The sequence below is a fragment of the Rattus rattus genome, chromosome 4, assembly GCF_011064425.1.
Source record: "Rattus rattus isolate New Zealand chromosome 4, Rrattus_CSIRO_v1, whole genome shotgun sequence".
In the NCBI taxonomy this organism is placed as follows: domain Eukaryota; kingdom Metazoa; phylum Chordata; class Mammalia; order Rodentia; family Muridae; genus Rattus; species Rattus rattus.
Window position 1 is genome coordinate 64,989,613 of NC_046157.1, and position 20,697 is coordinate 65,010,309.

At 39.7% G+C, this 20,697-nt stretch overlaps 1 protein-coding gene across 2 annotated transcripts in view; it reads right to left on the reverse strand.

The window, feature by feature from the left end:
* The window catches only part of Usp25 (ubiquitin specific peptidase 25), a 101,798-nt gene that overhangs the window by 56,292 nt on the left and 24,809 nt on the right, over positions 1-20,697 (reverse strand). For both annotated transcript variants that reach the window (XM_032900516.1, XM_032900515.1), the window contains exons 3-6: positions 20,321-20,468; positions 8,931-9,054; positions 6,810-6,972; positions 1,658-1,744 (exon numbers count right to left, since the gene is read on the reverse strand). In XM_032900516.1, coding sequence (XP_032756407.1) covers positions 1,658-1,744; positions 6,810-6,972; positions 8,931-9,054; positions 20,321-20,468 — 522 coding nt within the window. The remainder of the gene's footprint in view (positions 1-1,657; positions 1,745-6,809; positions 6,973-8,930; positions 9,055-20,320; positions 20,469-20,697) is intronic.

Below are 20,697 nucleotides of genomic sequence, written 5' to 3' on the forward strand. Positions count from 1 at the left end.
TTCACTATCTCCAACTAATTTAACATAAAACTATGACTGACAATTCACCATAATTGTGACACACCAGCTTTCTGCATAGCATCTTTTATAAAATGGAAATGATAACTCTCCTTCCACTGAGAGAAATAAACTTCTCTACAATGGGCTCACTAGCACTCCTGTAGTGTGTGCTCAGGACGCACACCTCTAGGATACGCTCATCTCAGAGCGCTGCTTCCGTGTGAGCTCAGGACGCACACTGCTAGCATGTGTTGAGTACCCTAAAGGACCTCACAAGTAGCTCCGCTAGAGAAACACCGAGAGTGACTAGCTTTTAAGTAAGGTCACACAACAGACTCGGTTTCATTCAAACTATGAAAAAGAAGAGACTGGAGTTTCATAACTTAGTAAAATGAAAGAAATAAAAAGTAAGCACCACACACACGATTCTATAGTTGCAAGTAATTCTAAGTAATGGCATATAAATTATGCATGCCTTCTCCTGGGACTTGAGAAGGGAGAACTGATGATACTAACGTGATATGGACAGGCAGCAGTCCAAACCTTCCCTTCAAAATTCTTACACTGGGAGAGCTTTGCCTCACTTCTCTAGCACTATGGAGTGGACAAATTGTCCTGATTTCCCTTTAAAAAGTAGTTATTCTTTAGCCTGTCCCAGCCCAGAAATTGTAGCTTAAACGTTGGCTTTATTTCAGGCTTTATTTCCTCTGATGTACATTATAAATATTTCATGTATTTACAGAAAAAATGTTTTAAAAATTAAACACTAAAAGGAAAATGTAACTAAATAATTTATCACTGTAACAATGGGTCACATGAGGTTCAGGACATCACTGAAGCCTAAAACTTCATCTCCTTTGTCTTCAGCCTGTGTCTTTAAGGCCCCTGGCTTTACTGGAGGTTACTTGATACCTGCCCCAAACTACATCAATCCCCTACAAAAAGATTTTACACACGAAGTAAGAATGTATGCGTGCAAATCAGTCCAATTTTTATTAAAATTAATGAATTTATAAAAATCAAAACTTTCTTTTAAAACATGGCTGCCAATAGCGTGTAATAGACACTTTTAAGTGCTTTGCATGTTTACCATTTAATCTGCTCAGCGCCTCTGTTACTGTTACTGTCTCCACTACAGAGGGGGAAATCCCAGAGAGAAGCCTGACTTGCTTTAGGGCCACAGCTAAAAACCCAAGCAATCAGACCCTGGAGTCTGCTCTCTTATGTCAACCTCAACTACTCAACTCTAACTTCCAAAACAGGATGGAGACGTTTTCCCTGGCAAAGAGCATACAACCCAATTTTAAAGGGTTGTTCTGGACATCAGGTGAAAAGAAATGCTGATCGTAAGGAGAGTATTGAGAAGTCGATTAATGAAGACCTAAACCGGAGCAAGTCACCTGCGAATGGACTCTATGACAGCCTGAAGGGGGACATGTCCTAAGCTGGGCACGTGGAACCGCTCTGCTCCCGTGACACGCAGAAGAAATCTCACATTTATGATATGGAAAGGGAAAGGAAGTTACTACAATAAAGATAAATGGCAAAACATTAAAATTTGAACAGTTTCAGAGTTAATAAAGAAGAGCTTCCAAAATACTTAGGAAAGAACATAAGTATCATAATACTTGGCTTTTAAAAATCTTTTATAATTTACCTTTTGGTTTCGGGGTAAATCTTGAGCATTTGATGGAGGCTTGTAATTCAGAACTAATCTTCTAAATTCCAAAAGATTGAATAATGACTGAAAAAGAACAATTTAAGATACCTAAGAGGAAATTCTATTAATGGGATTGTGAATATCACTATTTTCAAGGCTCATTCTTGACAATTCTATTACTTATATAAAGAACGGTGGCAATTAGCACAAGAATGCCTTTTTATGAGAAGTCTTTTTATATATTCTAAAATAGTATCTCATTTAAAAATAATTTTGCATGGGGGTTTGATTGAATTGATCCCAAGGCCTTTTGCATGCAAGGCAAGTACCCTAACCACCGAGCTACATTTACTTCCAACATATTACTGTTGCTATCTAACATTTATCCTACATGCAAAGTACAAAATTATACAGGGACATCTTTCTTTAAATCATACAATGTCTTACTTATTGAAACTTGTTTATGCCACTATGTCATTAACAGGAAGTTTTCTTGAAATAAAATGAATAAAATCCAGTGGAGAGATTTTTACACATGTTCTACTTCAGATTATGTACCTAGAAAAATTGAGTGCAAATCAACTTATTCCTCAGATGCTCTGTGACAGAAACACAAAATGTTATTCTCTTGATAGCTAAGAAACCACATGCAGGAGACGAATGCATAACTGTAAAAACAGAGAAATGCAAAAGTACTTAATAGGACAGACACTCATAAATAGGACAGACTTCTGGAGCACAGTTTTGTTGGTGTGTCAGCTGCTGGAAATTGAATTAGGGCTGTGAATTTTTCTCTACCACTCAGTTCCAAGTAAAAGTGTTACTTTTTAGTAAAGTACTTCATAATCCACACCATCATCATAACAGCTGTTCAAAACGAAAACTACAATAGTACATACTAGAACACATACTTAATAAATATGAACTCATCTGATCATCTCAAGATTCTCCTTAAGAATACTTTATACACAAGTAGATATGTTACAAGTTTTACAGTGTAACTGTACTGCGTGAGTCACATTTGATACGGTATATAAGCTGTCACAAGCAGCAACAATGTATGAAATTCTACAAAATATAAATTGGATTACTTTATACAGCATAAAAGCAGTATCTCAAATGAATGATATTAAATTATTTTTAAGCAGATAAATTTTGGGAAACGGCTCACCACTTAACAAAACAAACGAACAAATAAACAACAACAAAACGAATGAGAAACCAGGAGCTGGCAAATAGAAGACCGGGGAAGCTAAGGATGAGTGGCCAAAAGCGCTTCCTAACAGAAACTATAGGACATGAGACAGGATCTGTGACGACTTACAGCTCCCTCCTCTTTTCCTTGTCCCTTGTTCCCAGGTTTTATTTTGTGACAGGTTGTACTGCATAGGCCTGGCTGGTCTGCCAGGCTGGATTTGACTTCAGAAAGATCCACAAGCTTCTGCCTCCTGATGCTGAGATAAAGCCCTGTGCAAGCAATGCCCGGCAAGTTCTATTGTTGTTATGTGGGTTTTGTTGTTGCGTTGTTGTTCTGTTTGGCTTTGGTTTTGATTTTTTCTCTGTATAGCCCTGGCCGTCCTGGAACTCAAACTATGGACCAGAGTGGGCTTGAACTCAACAGATCTGCCTGCCTGTGCCTGAGTGCTCTGAGAATTGAGGGCGTGAGTCACCATCCCCCAGCTCCCAGAGAAGATTTTTTTTAATTATTATGAGCACATAAAAGAATTCATTTTCTATTCTTGTTAGTTTTGTTCCTTTGAGAAGGGGTCTTGCATGCCACCCAGGATGGCTCTAACTACTAAACTCTAATGATTCCTCTGAGTGGGCCATTTGAAATGAAGGGACACCAGGAGCACAACATCGTGCCTATCGCAGTTATTCATATACATGGCTTGAGGCATGCTAGAGGACAGAGAAGAAAGGGCACCTCCTCTTATATGATGGATCACCATAGAATTGTGGACTAAAAGGGTAGCAGGAGTGTGAATCAGAGAGGAAAGAAAAAGAACCTGAAGTCAGAACCTCAGCAGGGAGGAAGAAGTTTAAAGCCAAAATTTAAATAAAGAAAAAGGTTTGGGGCCCAGTAGCGAGAGTCAGGCAATGAAGCAGGGAAGGGGATATGGGAAAGCAGAGGTTCCAGACGTATGAAGGATGGAAAGGAGAAACAAGCAGGCATCACGGCCCTCTCTACACACACAGCGGGAGACGGGGGTGCACAGCCCGGACTCGCTGGAACTCTGCAAGACTACAGAGATTCACAATGACTGCATGCTCTGTCAAAGGGGACACAAGATGGCAGGGGTGAGAAATAGAGGAGAGGAAGAATGCTGGAGGCAAGCCTTGAGGAAATGGACGACAGCTTAAGGTAGAAGTCGGAATGACTTGTGCGGAAATGAGAGAACCCTGCGGAAGAACAAGGAGAATCCACTGCTATGCTTTGAATGTTCTTCGGAGTGGCTGTATGAGAAACTGCTTTTCTCCATTCTATAAACATTTACTAAGGACGGACTAGGGGATGGCCAGCTCATTTTCCTAGCTCGCTAAAGAGCCTGCCTTCTGAGAGGCAGGGGCTGCTGTGTGCTCATCGGCAGAGGGACACATTCACCTTCATCTGGTTTCACAGAACTCTGCAGGCTCAGTGAGCGCCGACCCTCAGATGGTTTGGAACTGAAACTCGGCAGAGCATTTATGTCAGTTGGAAGGAACTCCGATCAACTTTGTAAATCCCAATAAAAGCTGTGAATGCTAATGGAGGCAATGTTAAGTGAAGAGTTACATTTATAGGTAAGTAGTAACTTCTCAGCTCACACCTGAGAAACGAGCAGTGTCAGAGAAAGAAAAAATAAAGATTACAATTTCTAACCAGAAAGATAGAAAGTCCCCTAAAATCACGATGATCACTGAAGATACAGTTAAACATACACCTCTAAGTGAACTTGTGACATTTGCCACCTACACAGATTTCCACAGTGTGAAGATTTATGTTTTCCCTAAATATAACTTGTATAAGGTTGTGACAACTTAGCCTTCTAAAGGTTGGAAATTATCTGTGTGGGGTGTTTAGGCTTCTGCTAGAGAAATCAAATGTTCTTCAGAAGCTAAATTTGCTATCATGGGTGTAGTCACTACTAGACTCAAATAAAAATTAAAATTAATAAAATTACTAGTGTCTAAAGGAAAAATAAGTCACATGCAAGCTTGGTCACCTAGTGAACTTACAGTAGACAGGGTTTCTGTCACATTAAACTGAAAAAGGAAGAGAATAGGAAAGATGGAGCTCCTCGTTTCTGTTCATTTATTCCTTCAAATGGGAATTTCCTGTGAATACTGTCAGCAGTGAACAGCATGTATCTAGCTAACAAATACTGCCTGTAGGACTTCCTCTTCTTGAATGTCTCAGTGAAAAACACCAGACCCTGGAGAAGCATTGGTGAGCACAGTGCCGTGTGAAGGCAGGACAGCACTTGCAAGAACTTCTGTTCTTCACAGGTCAAGCTCTGTAAACCATGCCACTACTATACGAGAGAAGAGAACAATCTGTGGAGACTATCCTAAACAACTTGTAATGTCTACAGGACTCCAAAGTATCAAGAAATGTTAGCTACTGCTTTGGCACATGCGTGAAGGAACAGTTCAGAATGAAGCCTACTGTGGAAGAATCGCTACAGATTCATAGCGAAGCAGATATTTCATAGACTGTTAATGTGTGAGAAAAGCAAGTCGGGAGCCATTTTATTTATCAGTGTCTAATATAACATCATGAAGATGAGGCGTAAGTCCAGAAAACCAAAGGAAATCTACCTGAATTGTACATGTACCACAAGCAAAGGGGGTGGGGCTTGAAACCTATACTACATTGTAGAGAACAAAAGTTAAAATCACAGATTAGTCACCTAGCAATGACAGACAAGTTAGCAGCAAATGAACGGTGTGCAAGCTGAAGTAATCATAAAAGCAGACTCAGAAAGCTACAGAATAGGCTCTTGTTTTGAGCATAAAAACAAATGACACAGATGCCCAGTGATTTCTAAGGAATAGTAAACAAAACACTTATAAGAGTTAACTTATAAAACTCATGAAATTAAAGAAAATATTTAGAGAATATTTATTTAAATTTAAAATTGGATTACTCATATCAACAGAGAATGAAAAAAATTATTGCAAGCATTATTATATAAAAAGCTAAAAATCAGAGATCACACTAAATATATTACAAAAAAGTCATTCCTCTTGAGACAATCATAGGTATGGGCATTTACAAACATCTATTTTGGAGAAAACTAACAAAACATACCGCAAGAATTTTCTAAGGTAAAAATAAAATGTGTTAATCTCCATTTATCAATATTTATTCTTTTTTAGCATTCCCACATATGTACTGTGATGTATTTGCACATCAACACCAGCCTGAAACAAAATGTCTCTTCAAGAATCAATTTGTAAACATTTAATTACTACATGCACTCCTGTAGTACTGTGACTGTTTCCCTTATATAGAAATAGGTCAGATCTGAGCCACAGAAGGTTAATTCTAATTTCCTACCTTGGTTATAATCATTTTATATACTTTCAGAGAAATACCCACGAAATTATCTTCTTTCTACCTCTTCGGGAATCAATAAAACTGCACCAATTCCTACCAGCAAGAAACTAGGAGAAATTAATACTACATAGCTGGGAGGAATTCACTTACGTTCTATTGAAAACTTCATGGCAGATATTACGCCTGGAACCTCAGTCCTCAGGCCCGCCTGTGCTGTGTGTGAGTATCTTGTTTGCAAATTAGACTTAAAAAAAGTTTTTAAAATAATGAAATCTTTATTTAGCCAGGTGTGATATCTCATACTTATAACCCCGGCACTCAAAAGCTGAGGCGGGGTTCTAAGTTCTAGGCTAATCTGGGCTGCATAACAAGAACCAGACTAAAACAAAGAACAGGAAATAACAACAACACAAACAAAGAACAACAACAAAGGCACACTGGGAAATTTAAAGACAAGGTCTAGGGCATACGGAAATCAAGCTACTCTATGCCACATATATGAAAATTCTCCCTGAGTTTCTCCTTAAAATGTAACAAGAAACATCACAGCCCACCCCCTGCTCCTCAGGCCCACTGACTGAGAGCTGAGCCTCCATCCACCCTTACCTGAATAACTGCGCTAAACCAGCAGGTGTTGCCCACGTTCTTCAGACCGACTGGAGCCTTATCTTGTCTTTTCCGGTCATAAGGGTTTCGAGAATCCCGCCAAACTTCTATAGGTGTTCTCTTCAAACATGCTTTATTTTCTGCTATGCTGGCTTCAAGAACTCTTAAAAATGAAAATATGATGTTGAAAAGGATTTACTCTATTACAGAACCCTCTAAGCAACACCTATGATGGGTGAGCTTTAAAGACTTGTTACACAGTTCTAATATGTTCAAGTAATGTTATACTGACATCACTCGAGTAGCAGTTGAATATCATTAGGAACATGACAGTGGCAATAACAACAGACCAAGGGAAGTAAAGATAACTTCCCAAGAAAATTTAAATACAAAGTTTCAATCAGACTAGCAATATAATCACAATTCTTAACTTCCACACACGCATGCGCATGCGCGCGCGCGCGCGCGCGCGCACACACACACACACACACACACACACACGGGAGGGGAAGGGAGAGGGGGAGGGAGAGAGGGAGATGTCCATGAACCATATGGTGATCTGGTGAGTCTACATATGCAAGACTGGTCCTCAGAGAGTACAGTGAAGATGACACTTCCTTTACCTAGTGGCCTTCCAGCCACTTGTCCTAACAGAAGGCACGTTTGTGTGGTGACACAGTATAAACAAACCTACCATCCTTCCAGCCCTTATCACTAGAGCAATTCTACCGATCCACAGCTGGAGCCACCACACGCTCTCAGCACTCAGCCACCCCGACACCACACTAGACTTTCAATATGCTACTGTATGCAGGTATTTGACAGTATTCCTACCCTGTTACATCACATCCTGCAAACGCGAATGCCACAGTAGGCTGGCAGAAGATTCCCACTTCTCACGTTTGTCTCTTGACTACGTCAAGGGACTACATGGAGCTGTTAACCTAAGAGGTGACATCTAGGCTTTTGTAATCATATTCTAATGAAATTGCCTATTCACCCTTTTCTTAGAACTATGCCAAAGTCAACCACTTTGTGACTTAAATAGGTTTATATTGCTTTAATTAGAAAAGACTGACAAGGGCTGCAAAGATAGCTTTGTTGTTCAGAGAAAGTACTAACATAGCCAATGACATAGTTTTCATCCTCAGTTCTGCGATAGACAGACAGACAAAGAGACAGATGGACAGACAGATCCTGCCAATGACATATAAACACTTATAAGTAGAGGTGGGAGAATTTCAAGTCACCATTAGATACACAATAAGACTCTGTCTCAAAATTTACAAGGAAGTAAGCACTTAACCAAGCAGCAGGGGTTACACCTGGAGAGAAGAATCATAACCTAGCAATGTGCATTTGTATGGTAGCAGTTCAAATATAAACCCAGGAAGCATCCAGTCATTTTCAGAAAAAAAAAAAACAAAGCTCACAACCAAAATAACAAGAAAACAAATGACACAGAATTATAAATGTTAATCTGTGATATCAAGTTCTACATAGTTTCATATTCTTACGTTAATATAAACTGATATAAACAAAAGTTTATGTGAATTTTTTTTAAAAAGTACATTTTCAGCAAGTGTAACTTTTATTTTATGACATTTCTCCTATATCACATTGGTGAACCCAAGGACCCACGGTCTCAAACAAAGAGAGACAGCCTCCAAGGAACCACTCTCAGAGCTGGCCTCTAGTCTCCACACACAGGCATACATGAAGATGCTTACATACATACAAAGGCACTAAACTACCCGACATAATTATATACCACGTGTCCAAAACACCATTGGCACATAACAAAAAAAAAAAAACAAACCCTCAACTCCTATAATAAATTTCTTGTAAAAGTGAACTGAACAGTAGGTTCAAATGACATTACAGGAGGAAACAAAAATATTTAAAAAATAAATTTGTGACAAAATTATGTGCTTCACAATTACAAAGTAAATTAAACTTTCAGAACTAAATGATGTTGGGTGACATACGACATAGAAAGAATAGAGGCATGTGTTAATGACTTATGCAGGATGAGGTAGGTCCTATTGATACTAACGTTAAAATCCACCCTTGGATCTGAAATAGAGAACTCCTCACACACAGGCTTTACACTGTCCTCACCTGCTGATGGCTTGTTCCTCATCGGTTATGCCAGTCTCCCTGAACGTCCTGTTTGATTCCGCCAAACTCAAAGCAATCGCTCTCTGAAGATCATCTTTGTCGTCTCCAGTGAGATCAATCACATCTGAAAGGCAAATTACCTTTCTCAAAATTCAGCCAAACAAATAAAAAGGAACTCCTATCACAGAGATTTTATGCCTAACAAACCTTGCCAGGCCAAAAGCTAGAACCAAGTTAATTCTCTACTTTTGTAAGAATGAATATATCTTTAACAACCCAAACATGGCTACCATTAACTACTATTGATAACTTCATAGTTTCTTCTATAAATCTTGAAAAGTTGTGAAAACAAAACCTTGGCATTTGTTGGTTTACGATGCAATCTCTTATTAAAAGCCAGTAAGCAGAAAGATTGCTGGGAGTATGGTTTATCAATGAAAAGGAGAGTAAGCATCTACCAAATATTTACATTGGCGCTCTCTGATTTATGTTTATTACACAGACAACAGCATAGGGGTGCGCGTGCGCACATGTAAGTTTGCGAGCGTGTGCATGCGCAAGTGCGTGCGTTTGTTTTACAGTCAGAATAAGCCACACTCTTGAAAGTCAATATCTCTGAAGAAAAATGTACTAAAGGGAGATGTAAAGAGCTGTCACCTTATGCTTTTTACACTTCAGTACCATGTGATCAATTTAGGACATATGTCCTTTTCATTGAAAACAAAGACTTTTACTTAGACATACACAAATGAATGTATTTCCCCCATTTCTTAAAAGAGACCTTGAACATTACAAGTTCTACTTCTATAGCTGATGAATAAGAGCTGCACCTTTTATGAAGCTCAGTAAAATGTGCTCAGCACAGTGCTGTAAGGTGTACTGGTCAGCTTCCTTGACAGAGAAGATGATGATGACGACTACTATTATTACAATATAAGCAACGAAATGAATCAGTCCAGTGAGAAAAAGAATGGGTAATCAGAATTGTCTTCAGGCTTTGGACACAATTTATGTTCCTTAAACTTTAAATGTGTTTAAAATATCACAGGAGAAAAAAAGAAGAGGAAAAATAGGAAAAGCTGCTTTAATTTTATTATTGCATTTGGACAATTAAAAAATCTTTTTATTGTTACCTACCACTTTTTCTCCAAGAGAAACACACAAGAACTTTTAAAATATTATAAATAGTTGCTATAGAAAGGGTTCTTTAAATGACCTCATATACAAAAAACTTAATAAAAATATAGTAAGTTGTGCTACAAAGTGTTTAATTCTAACTGGAAAAATAGTTCAAACACAGGTCACAAGATACAGTAGCTGGAATGACGGGGCACCTCACATGCCGTCAAGTACAAGGTTTTGTGTGACCCAGTACACGGTCCTCAGGACACAGCTCAGGAGGGCACGGCTGTAAAGAAGGCAGGGCTATGTGGAGAGTATTTATACAGGAACTATAAGGAGGAGCTACAAGAGTGGAGCTAAAACAGGGAGGAGCTGTACGAAGGTCCAGCTTCCCAGTCCAGACTCAGTAGTGGAGGAGAGGGTGGTTCCAGTGGCGTGAAATGCATCACAGAACAAGAGCCAGCCCAGCAATTAAAATGGCTAGAACCTAGACAGGGATGGAGAGGAGATACATGTTACAACTCCCAGGACACTAGAAAATCAAGCCTTAGGAACAGGATCAATTCGTGCATGAATTCCATTCCCTATACTTCTACTGTGCTTCCCTCATGAAACAAACAAACATGTCTTCCACATTCACTTGCAAAGAATATTGTGAATAAAATTCAGGTCACATCAATACCATTACTAACAAGAAACTCTGAAGGCAGAAGCAATACAGTGGCCAGGATCCTATTGCTGCACTGTTTCCAGTGTGAATGGATGTGTGGACACTGTTCTACAGCAGCAGTCCAGTGTCTAACTGTAAGACACTCACCAGAAAGTGAAGCTGGTACCCTCTTAGCTTCCAATACCTAGGCAGGGGCCAAGTCGAGGTTGCATCTAGTTCTCTTCCACTAAGCCAAAGCTACAGTGAGAAGAATGGACTTGATCAGAGTCACCCTACAGGCTGTTCTCCTTGTGTGGCAGAGAAATGAGAAGCACTGTGAGGGTCAATCCTGCAATGATCTGAGGTCACTACAGAAGAGCGAGCTCAAGACCTCTCCTTCAATTGCAGGCAAGATGTTTCTACATCCTTTAAATTCCTTCTATAAAATTACTGAGCATATTTGCGGTTTCATGACTAACTGACTAGAAACCTACTTAGAACGAGTACTAACTTATACTGGTACTCTTTTAGGATCTATGAATTGGACATTAGTTAACACAAAAGCAAACCTTAAGAGAGGGCAGCATAATTTGACCTATCCCCTAAGTGTAGGGATAACAGGTCCCAAGTCTAAGGTCATTTCTTACGTCCCATTTTCCCCACACTCAATTCTTCGGGTGTGATCTAAGCATCCTGACAGACACTTTGACGAAGAGATGAGAAGTCCTGGGGGTAAGGACTATGATCACAGTACATGAATATGAAATTTGTCTGCGACTCTCATTATTCCTCCTCACTCTCACTCTTCCTTCTACTCTTTCTCTCTCTCTCTCTCTCTCTCTCTCTCTCTCTCTCTCTCTCTCTCTCTCCTCTCTCTCTTCCTCTCCTGGCTTGACACGATAAAAAAAAAAATTCGTCTGCTGCAGTTGATGTGTGCACTGCTGATGCAGAGCGACAGGAGGAAAGGATTGCATCTTAGGACAAATCAAGACACCAGTGCCAATGTGGAACCCTCTGTTACTTATAAATAAACATAATCAATTCGTTAAAAAAAAACCCGGCTTTTCTTCTGAGTCAAAACTCTGATCCAAAAAAGGTAATTTTACTAAACACTGAATCTTAATTTACAAGGTTCTCAAATTGTTAATGACTAAAAATGTACAATGTGTGGCAAAGCCTACTCTAAATGCCTGTCAAAGGCTGGAGTTGCAAACTTTTCATACCATATCGTTCACACCATTTTTAGTTGAAAGAACAAATGTCATACTACAAAGTATGAATGCCCAAACTTCAATTTCACCAGTCACTGCAGAGTGACTTATTAATGACTGCGAAGAAACTCTCACTCAGGCTCAGAATTTTGCAAATGAAAACAATATTTCAATTAGTATGATCCTGCCAGTGTCTCAGAATCTAAAGGCTTTTCTGCTAAGGCTAGTTCATAACCTGCCAACAACTTGGTATTTTTACGTAGTATTCTTCATAATATAGATGGAACTGCAATTATCATTCCAGCCTTACAGAATCATGTATGGGTGAGAGATCCATGGGAAGGTAGTGGTAGATTTTAATGTAGAACAGGACCAGAGGAAAAGCAATTAATGATTAGCAGACACCAGTGTGACTGTGGGTTCACACTACAACTCACCCTTCAGAAATGAAGAAACACCGAGTTTTGAGACAGTAAGCAGAATATCTAGTCTGAATGACCAATTAAACCTTTTTCCAAATGACATCTGTATAAAGCCAGCCTTCTTCACATAGAGAACCAAGGCGAACTACGCCAGCAGAATGCAGTCCCTCCAACACAGGTCTGAGATCCCAGCTTTTCTCCAACACCATACACGCGAGACGCTTGCAGCAGAGTATACCCTTTCACTAATTTGTTTCACAAATATACTTTATATGAAATGTTTATGTAAACATAATAGATTGCACTTTTGGTAAAAATTAATTTTCTAAGCTTCTTTGAATTTTAAGTTCTAACTCAGAAAATATTCTATATCAACAAAAGCACTTTGAGGTGAAACAAGTCTGTGAGTTTATAGGACTTCTGAGATCAAAAGTGTGCCTTGTTATTAAATACAAACATGCCCTCCAATACATTTGGCTGGGTAGGATAGAGGCTTTTGTAATCTGGTTTTTATAACCCAGTTGAGGAAACAAAAAGTGCAGTCGCCTGAAGAACATCAGGAAACATTGCTACAAGCCCTGTGTGCCAGTCTCCTCTGTGAGGAGGCCAGGGCATGGCCGCAAAGCAGCGTCTGGATAGATGGCCTTGTCCTCCACAGTGTGGCCTGACCCAGTGTGCGGCTTTCTCAGTCTTGTCTCCACACACATGCATATTATCTGCCTTGCCCTGACAGCATTGCAAACAAAAGACATTTGTTCCTTCCCCTGGTATAAAAGGCCAAAACGGCCTGAGCTACAAGGACCACACTCAGTGGTTCCTGCTTCCCTTCTCTCCCTCCGCATCTCTAGTCCTCCAGGAGTTGGACAAACAGGAACAACTTTAACCCAGATGGGAATTGGAGCCTGCCTCGCCTGCTGTTAGGCAACAGAACATTTTAATGATGGAAAAGGTTAGCTGAGAGCAGATACTATCAGTCCTTCCCTGAAACGTTTTCTTCCAGCAAAGGAAAAGTTCTCTTTGCAAAGCCACTCTAATTACAATATTCTTCATGGTGTTCCCATTACTCTCCAGAAAGCTGTGTGTCCTCTCCCAGGACTTTCAAACAATGTCATCACAAGGAAAGAATTTTATGACCTAAGCACATAGCAAATTATTTAGATTTTAAGTACCATTTCATTTTATAAGAAATTAGTAAGTAAAAAATAACTTTTTTCTATGATTGATACATAGTTAATTTTCCTTTTGTGATGGCTACTTTTGGTTATCAGTGTGACGACATCTGGAATTAACTAAAACTGAAGTGGCTGGGGACCCCTGTGAGGATATCTTTTTCTTCATTAAGTCGTCTGAAGTGAGAAGACCCATCCTGAGATGAGAAGACTCACCTTTAATCTGGGCCACACCTTCTGCTGGCAGCCTAAATAAGGACAGGAAAGAAGGAAGCCTCGCTCTCTGCCGGCTTGCCCTTGCTCCTTGCCATGCCTGTCCCTTCCCTGGCATTAGAGCCTGCTTCCTTTGAGTTCTGGCAGGTACTGAAGACCAGCTGACAACCCCAGTCTTGGACCTCCCTGAACTTCCTTTTCAGGAATTAGTAGAACAACAAGTACATTAAATGCTCCATCTACCAGTAGTATAATGAAAACTAGCATTTTCTGTATGTTTAGAAAAAAGGTGAACTGAACTTGGCTATAAACAATTGGTAATTGGCAGAAGAAAGTTTAAAGTCAATATAGTCTTGGTACAAAAAAAAAATCCACCGAAATACCAGTACATTATATTCTTATATGTGTGCCAAGGTAAGAGTTCAGGAAAACACTGCAAAGGCCTTGGCTACCTACTCTCCCTGAGCTACTATTGTGAGAGCAATGGTACTTAATAAACACACTGGCTGCGTATCACTGCAGTCAACTACATGATCATCGGAGCCGTTACCCACATGTTTAAGATTATCTAAATTAAAATAACTTCATAAGTCAGGAATACAGCACGTGTACTCATCTTTATAAATGTTTGCTCTCTAAGAAATTACCATGAATTTCATATACATTACACACACACACACACACACACACACACACACACACACACACACACACACACACACACACTTCTATGAGTCCCAAATACATGTATCCTATCGGATTTTACACACACTTTCAGCCCTTGCATGGTTTATAATTCACTTCATCATGAGTTCGTTTACAAGTATACCATTTGACCCAAAATCTACTTGAATGACAATGTAAAGATTTTAGCTTGAAAAGGTGAAATGAATGTTTTCATTATTTCTTTATCTACATGAATTTAAATCCAAGGGAATGTTGTATTTTGCTTGATAAATGAATTTTGTTTGTAACCAATAAAAACTCCTAGACTCTCTGTGGACAGTTGAGAGCGAAAACATTGAACAGGAACTTGAGGAGACCTGGGTGATACGGTGGGTGTTAGAAGGCTTGTCTCACATGTGCTAAGGTCCCGGGTTTAATCCCCAGTACTGAGAGGGAAGAAAGAGAAATGAGTTTGAGGAGAGTTGAACCACCAAGTTGGAATGCCAAACCAGAACTGTACACTGCACAGCCCGTTTTCGGGCAGCCCAAAGACCAGGAGCACGGTAAGAACAGATGTAAGAACACAGATGAGAGATCAGGGTCCCGCTGACCCTCACAAGTCCAGCTTCAGCAGCCTGAGTCACTGTTCATCCCATGAGCCAAACACAACCCTGTCTCAGACTGCGCTGCCATTGTATTTTCCTCAGGCAGCCTGTGAATCCCTTCCTCACCTCTCAGGTATCTGTTCAAATGTCACCTCACCTAAGAAGCATTCTCTGAGGACTGAACCTAAAATAGCAGTTCCTGCTCTGAACCACAAGCCACACCCACGTTGCCATCTTGGCCCAGGAATTCTGTTCTTTGTGAACTTGTGAGAACTGGCATTATTCATCCTCACTATCCTCCATAGGCAGACACTGTAGTTTTCTATGGCTTACAAAGGTCCCTAAAAGTACTGAATTATCAGTATGTAGGTACCAAACACACATGGAACTTAACACCCAAATATGAAACAGAATTTAAAAAGTGGGCTATGTGTAGGGACAATAATAAGATATGAGTATATGCTCCCATTTTCTACAGAGGACAGAAAGGCAATACATTTGTAAAATACTTCCATGCAAAAAGATACTCTCCAATTCCTCCCTACTCACAACTATTCTGACTGCTGAACTCAGTCTCTAAAACTGTTCTGTGTGAACAGGACTTTTTACAATATTATAAAATATTCTACATTATGAAATTTCTACATTATATAAATTTAATTTTAACTCCTGGAAACTATACCAAACAACTTTAGCTGGTCCAAACATATGTCTGATCTTTTAAAAAGTTACTAAATTCATAATAATAGCATCTGTAAAGAAAAAAAGTGAAATGATTTCAAGAGTGATGAGGGGGGCATGGGAAAGGGGCTGTGAAGGGGGGATCAGGAGGAGGGGGCTGTGGTCAGGGTGTAAAGTAAATAAACAAATTAATGAAAAAATTCTCATTAATGTTCTGTGTCTCTCAACTAAATGGTGAAAAATCTGAAGTTAATGTTCCCTGTTAGTCAACAACTTCAACACAGTGACAACCATGGCCCTTGAGTACAGTACCAGTCTAGAAAACAGAAGCTGCTCTGGAAAAGGTTGGTCCATAGTCCACATCAAGTAGCATACACCTAACCTGCTCTAAGCACCCTTGTGGATCTAATCAGCTACACATTTTCATACCGTACTAATCTCTAACTGGCTGTTGGTGAATACCTAATATAGTTTCAAGCAACATAAATTTCTAGACAGAGTTGTAACTTCCTCTGAATTGACTTCTTGTTTTCCCACCTAAAGTTGTTTTTTTGAAAACTGTGAGGAATGGGCAAAGGTAAGAGACCTTAACTCTCTGTGAGAACAGAAACTCTGCCCTCACCATCTAGGCTATCAGCAACCTTGGCCAAGCATCCAACAGTTACCTGAGTCCTAAGGTGGGACCTCCAGGTTTTCTCATTCTGAATACAATTCAGCGTGTATAGAGGGAGGGCACCTACAGCAATTCAAATGTTTGAAGAGCCTACTACTAATTAGAACCCATGTCAATGTAGTATGCCAGCTTCTCTGAAGGTAAATAAAGCCATATTACTTCCTACATTATGATTTCCTACCAAAATCTCTCTTATCTTTTGATGCATATTTTGATTGCTCAATTGTGGTGCATCTTGCTCTGGCAAACATATACTGGTTTTGCCCTGTTTTTTAAAAGCTTAAAACAATTTAATAGTTGTGGTATAAAAGTATTACTAAAGTTTCAAACTGGGCAAAAGCCTTTAAGTCATGGCTAAGACAGTGTGTGTCAACCCCAAGACCATCACCGTTACCCTCTGACCATTACAATTACAATAGCCAACAGTGTGCACTGCAATTTGGTCTGATTCACTTGTATATGTGGCAGGGGTTGATGTGTGTGCAGAGGGTCAGAGGCACATGTCAGGGAGACTCCCCAGTTACATCCCATGCTAGTCCCTAAGTCAGGGTCTATCATTAAACTTTGATCTAGGCTGGAAGCCAAAAAGGACCAGTGAGCGTCTTCCTCTGCCTTCGACATCACTGGAATTACACAGGTTTTGCATGGGGATTTGGGATTTTAAACTCAGCCCCTCATACTTGTGCAGCATACTCTGTACCAACAGATGACACTGCAGTGATCTCGTGTGCGTTCATCCCCAGTGTGAGCTCCAGCAGGAGGCATTCCTTCCAAACTGTGCAGGTTAACATGGGTCAGGATTATACAGGTTATGAAAAGGTCTAGATTTTTTGCTAATTACACTGCAAATAATTTGAGCCTTTTCCCAGAATATACCACAGTTTCACATTCCAATAGCAAATATTACCAAAGGGCACCCAGTTGAGTAACTGTGAAGTTCAGAGTACAAATTTCCTTGAAATTGTAAATTTTTCTCTCAAAAATAAAAGGTAAAACTAGAACTATGAGATGGGTCCACTATTAAAAGTATTGAAAAGGTAATTAATTCTTCAATATTACAGAAATGGGCCCAAATATGAATGTTCTTCATATCAAGTAACATAACTTCTAATGGCCTTTGATGGTCACAAGATGCCTAAGTAAAAGTTTAATCCAAGCCCCAAGTGGGACGGCTAGAAAGCATTATGGCTTCTTTTTCTCTAAAAGAGGCACTCGGGCACAAATAGTTATGTTTACATTTACATTAAGGCAGTAGCAGAGCAAAAATTTTCAGTACAGAGTAAAGAATCTTTTGCCAGTACCGAGGCCAGTAGGCTGGGAACATGACTTCAGTTACCCTCAAACTTTGGGCTAAGAAGAAGGAAGAAAGTAATAATTTACTGAAAATAAAACTTTGCCATATTTGAAACAAACTATAGGAAAGTTTCAAATGTCAATCGACTGCAAATAAAGTTGAGAAGGTGCTGAAGAGTGAAACAGTTTGGTCCACATCAATGCCTGAGAAATTCCTGACTCTTAGACCTGCAGCACTCAGTTCTGTGAGCAAGTCTGCACTTAGGCTCTCATTTAGAACAATTTTCAGTGTTCTATCTTTCCTTCCATGCACAAGATTCCACTCTATAAAACTGAAAACACACACACACACACCCTTCATTTCTCAGCAATAACTTCACAGTTACACCTACGAATTTCTTTACTTAGTTCACAATCTCACTAAGTTCATTGAATCAAAGCTATTTCCTAACAAGAGCTATGCTTCCAAAAAGTTTACAAAACATGATAAAAACAAATATTGCTACTAAAAGTAATGACATTAAAGTGTGACCAACAGGATCATTTTGCAAGCACACCATTAAATTTCAACAGGTCTGTATCTCAATGATCATAAGTCTATGCACAGGACACATATCCAGTGAGCTTCCAGCTTAGCACGGTGCATTTTATAATGGAACCACAGTGCAGACAAGGCATTCAACGTGACAACCAGCTGAGGTGCAACCAGAAACTCCAATCACCTACCTTTCATTCCAAGTGAAAACTAAAATTACATAATATTTTTCTAGAGCTATAACCAAACAGTGGTGTGTGTGTGTGTGTGTGTGTGTGTGTGTGTGTGTGTGTGTGTGTGTGTGTGTGTGTGTGGGGGGGTGTTATCAGAAGATATCAGCTTTCTGAATGTGGGGTATGCTCTCTCTAAGGGACTCTGCAGGTCACCATTGGTGTCCCATTTGCACTGGTCCTTGACAAAAGTCTTGAACAGGTGTTAGCGCTTGGCTTATGTACTACTTCCTCCTTTTGCACAGCAAATAGGCCTTCCATCACAGCAGTCTCACAATTCCATTCCACTTGATTTGCAAATGGCAGTGCTTAGAAGCACACCCTGGATGCTGGAAACACACTTACTCCCAGCAAGAAGACAGGGAGAAAACATTCTCCAGCAAGTAGCAGCTGAACTAACGTTTCTTCCAGTTTTAAGAAGCTTTCTTTTTACTTGGTCCAAGACTTGGGAGAGGTTCCAGGGTAGTTACAAAGCTGCCTAGTGGTTTCAGACGCTCATTCAGGAGGAAGAGGTAGCTTACACCCTCGAAAGCCATGTCATCCGGATCAAAAAAGAAGCCTAGAGAGAGGGAGGTGTAGGAGGCCTGCAGGGGCAAGCTGACCAGGCGGGTCACGGCAGCCTCCACTTCGGGGGAATAATTCTCAGGAATCTGAGAGGCTATGGCTGATCCGGAGTATGGAGCTAACGGCGAAGACGGTGCTGGCTGACAGCAGCAAGGATATGGTCCCAGAGACCATGACTGGAGAGACTTGTAAAGGTGACTGGAAACTAATAAAGTAGGAGTCCCTGGGTCTGTCCTGTCCAAACACTGTTGGAACAAGATACAGATCCACCAGACCTCCAAGGCGCTGCCCTTGAACTAACTCTTAAGATTAAAATAACACACACACACACACACACACACACACACACACACACATATATATATATATATATATATATATATATATATATATATATATATATATATATAATATAAAGCCTCAGTCTGTCCTGAACTCTGCAGGAACAAGAAGGCCTGCCTCATGCAAGCAGGATGGCTCCTGTCGCCCGTTAGCTATGTGGAAAGGAAAAGGGAGATGCGCTCTCCTGCTTTGTTCCTAATCATTACAGCCTCAGAAGGAACCCAGACGTGAGTGATCTCACATCTCAGATCTACAACACGTAAAAATAAAAGCTTACACTTTACATATACCAGCTTTGTACTTTGGGGAGCTTAAGAATAAAACATGGCCAAGCACATATCTTTAACAATACCAGCTGTACCCAGTTATGGAACAAGAGCAGGGCATTGCGGGTATTAGTACACACTGGAAACTCAGTGCTACATGACAATGTTCACGTGATGAGGATAAGCTAGTGCCGTGTGCAAAGCCTCTCGGGCATCCTGACGTAAGTGTGCAAGCGAAAGGGGAAGTCTCTCATGTGTCTTCACTGAGGTGCACATGAGAATGGATGGTGTCCCCAACAACTCTTTCACGTTTTTATTGTGTCTTTCCATTTTGAATAATGGAGGGTTTTGATTACATGATAAGCTTCTCTTCAAATCTTTATTTTCAATGTGGAGTGAGGAAAGTTTTCTAATACACTAAACATAAAAACGTATACTCTCAAAGCGATACTCAGCTTCTACTGAAAGTGAAAACGCGGTGCCCTCTTAAAATGCTATACTTTCTGTGAAAATGATTCACACAGTTTTCTTATAATTCAGAGCTATGTTGTCCATGAGGGACTCATACAAAGATATATAACTTAAATAAAATTATTTGTTTTTAACCTAGAAAAATATTATGTCACCAATAAAAATGTATATTCATTTATTTTTGTAGTTATGCTTCACCTCACTTAATGAGTAAACTTCTACATTATCAACAAAAGCATTTTGATCCATGTCTATGAAACATTAAGAAGAAAACTTACTCGCATCTGCCTGGCTCCCGACGCTGATGTACCTGTCGCTGCCCGGAAGTGCTGCTGTCTGGTAATAGGCGGTCTCCTCCTGTGGGGGGGTCTTGGCATTCTTTGCAGTGAGGAAGGCCACTGCTAATTCCAAGTTTCCATTACTATCCTTCAAATATCAAGAAAGGAACACACAATGATTTTGGAGTAATGGCATATAATCACACAAAATGTACATAATTTTACCTATAATATTATGTAGCAAAAATCACTTTGATTTGAAATCATTCTAATACAACACTAACTGAATAGTAAAAATTCACTACCCGCAAACTATAATACATTTCTTAGAATAATATTCATTATTTGATATTCATTATTAAGATTTCTAATACAGC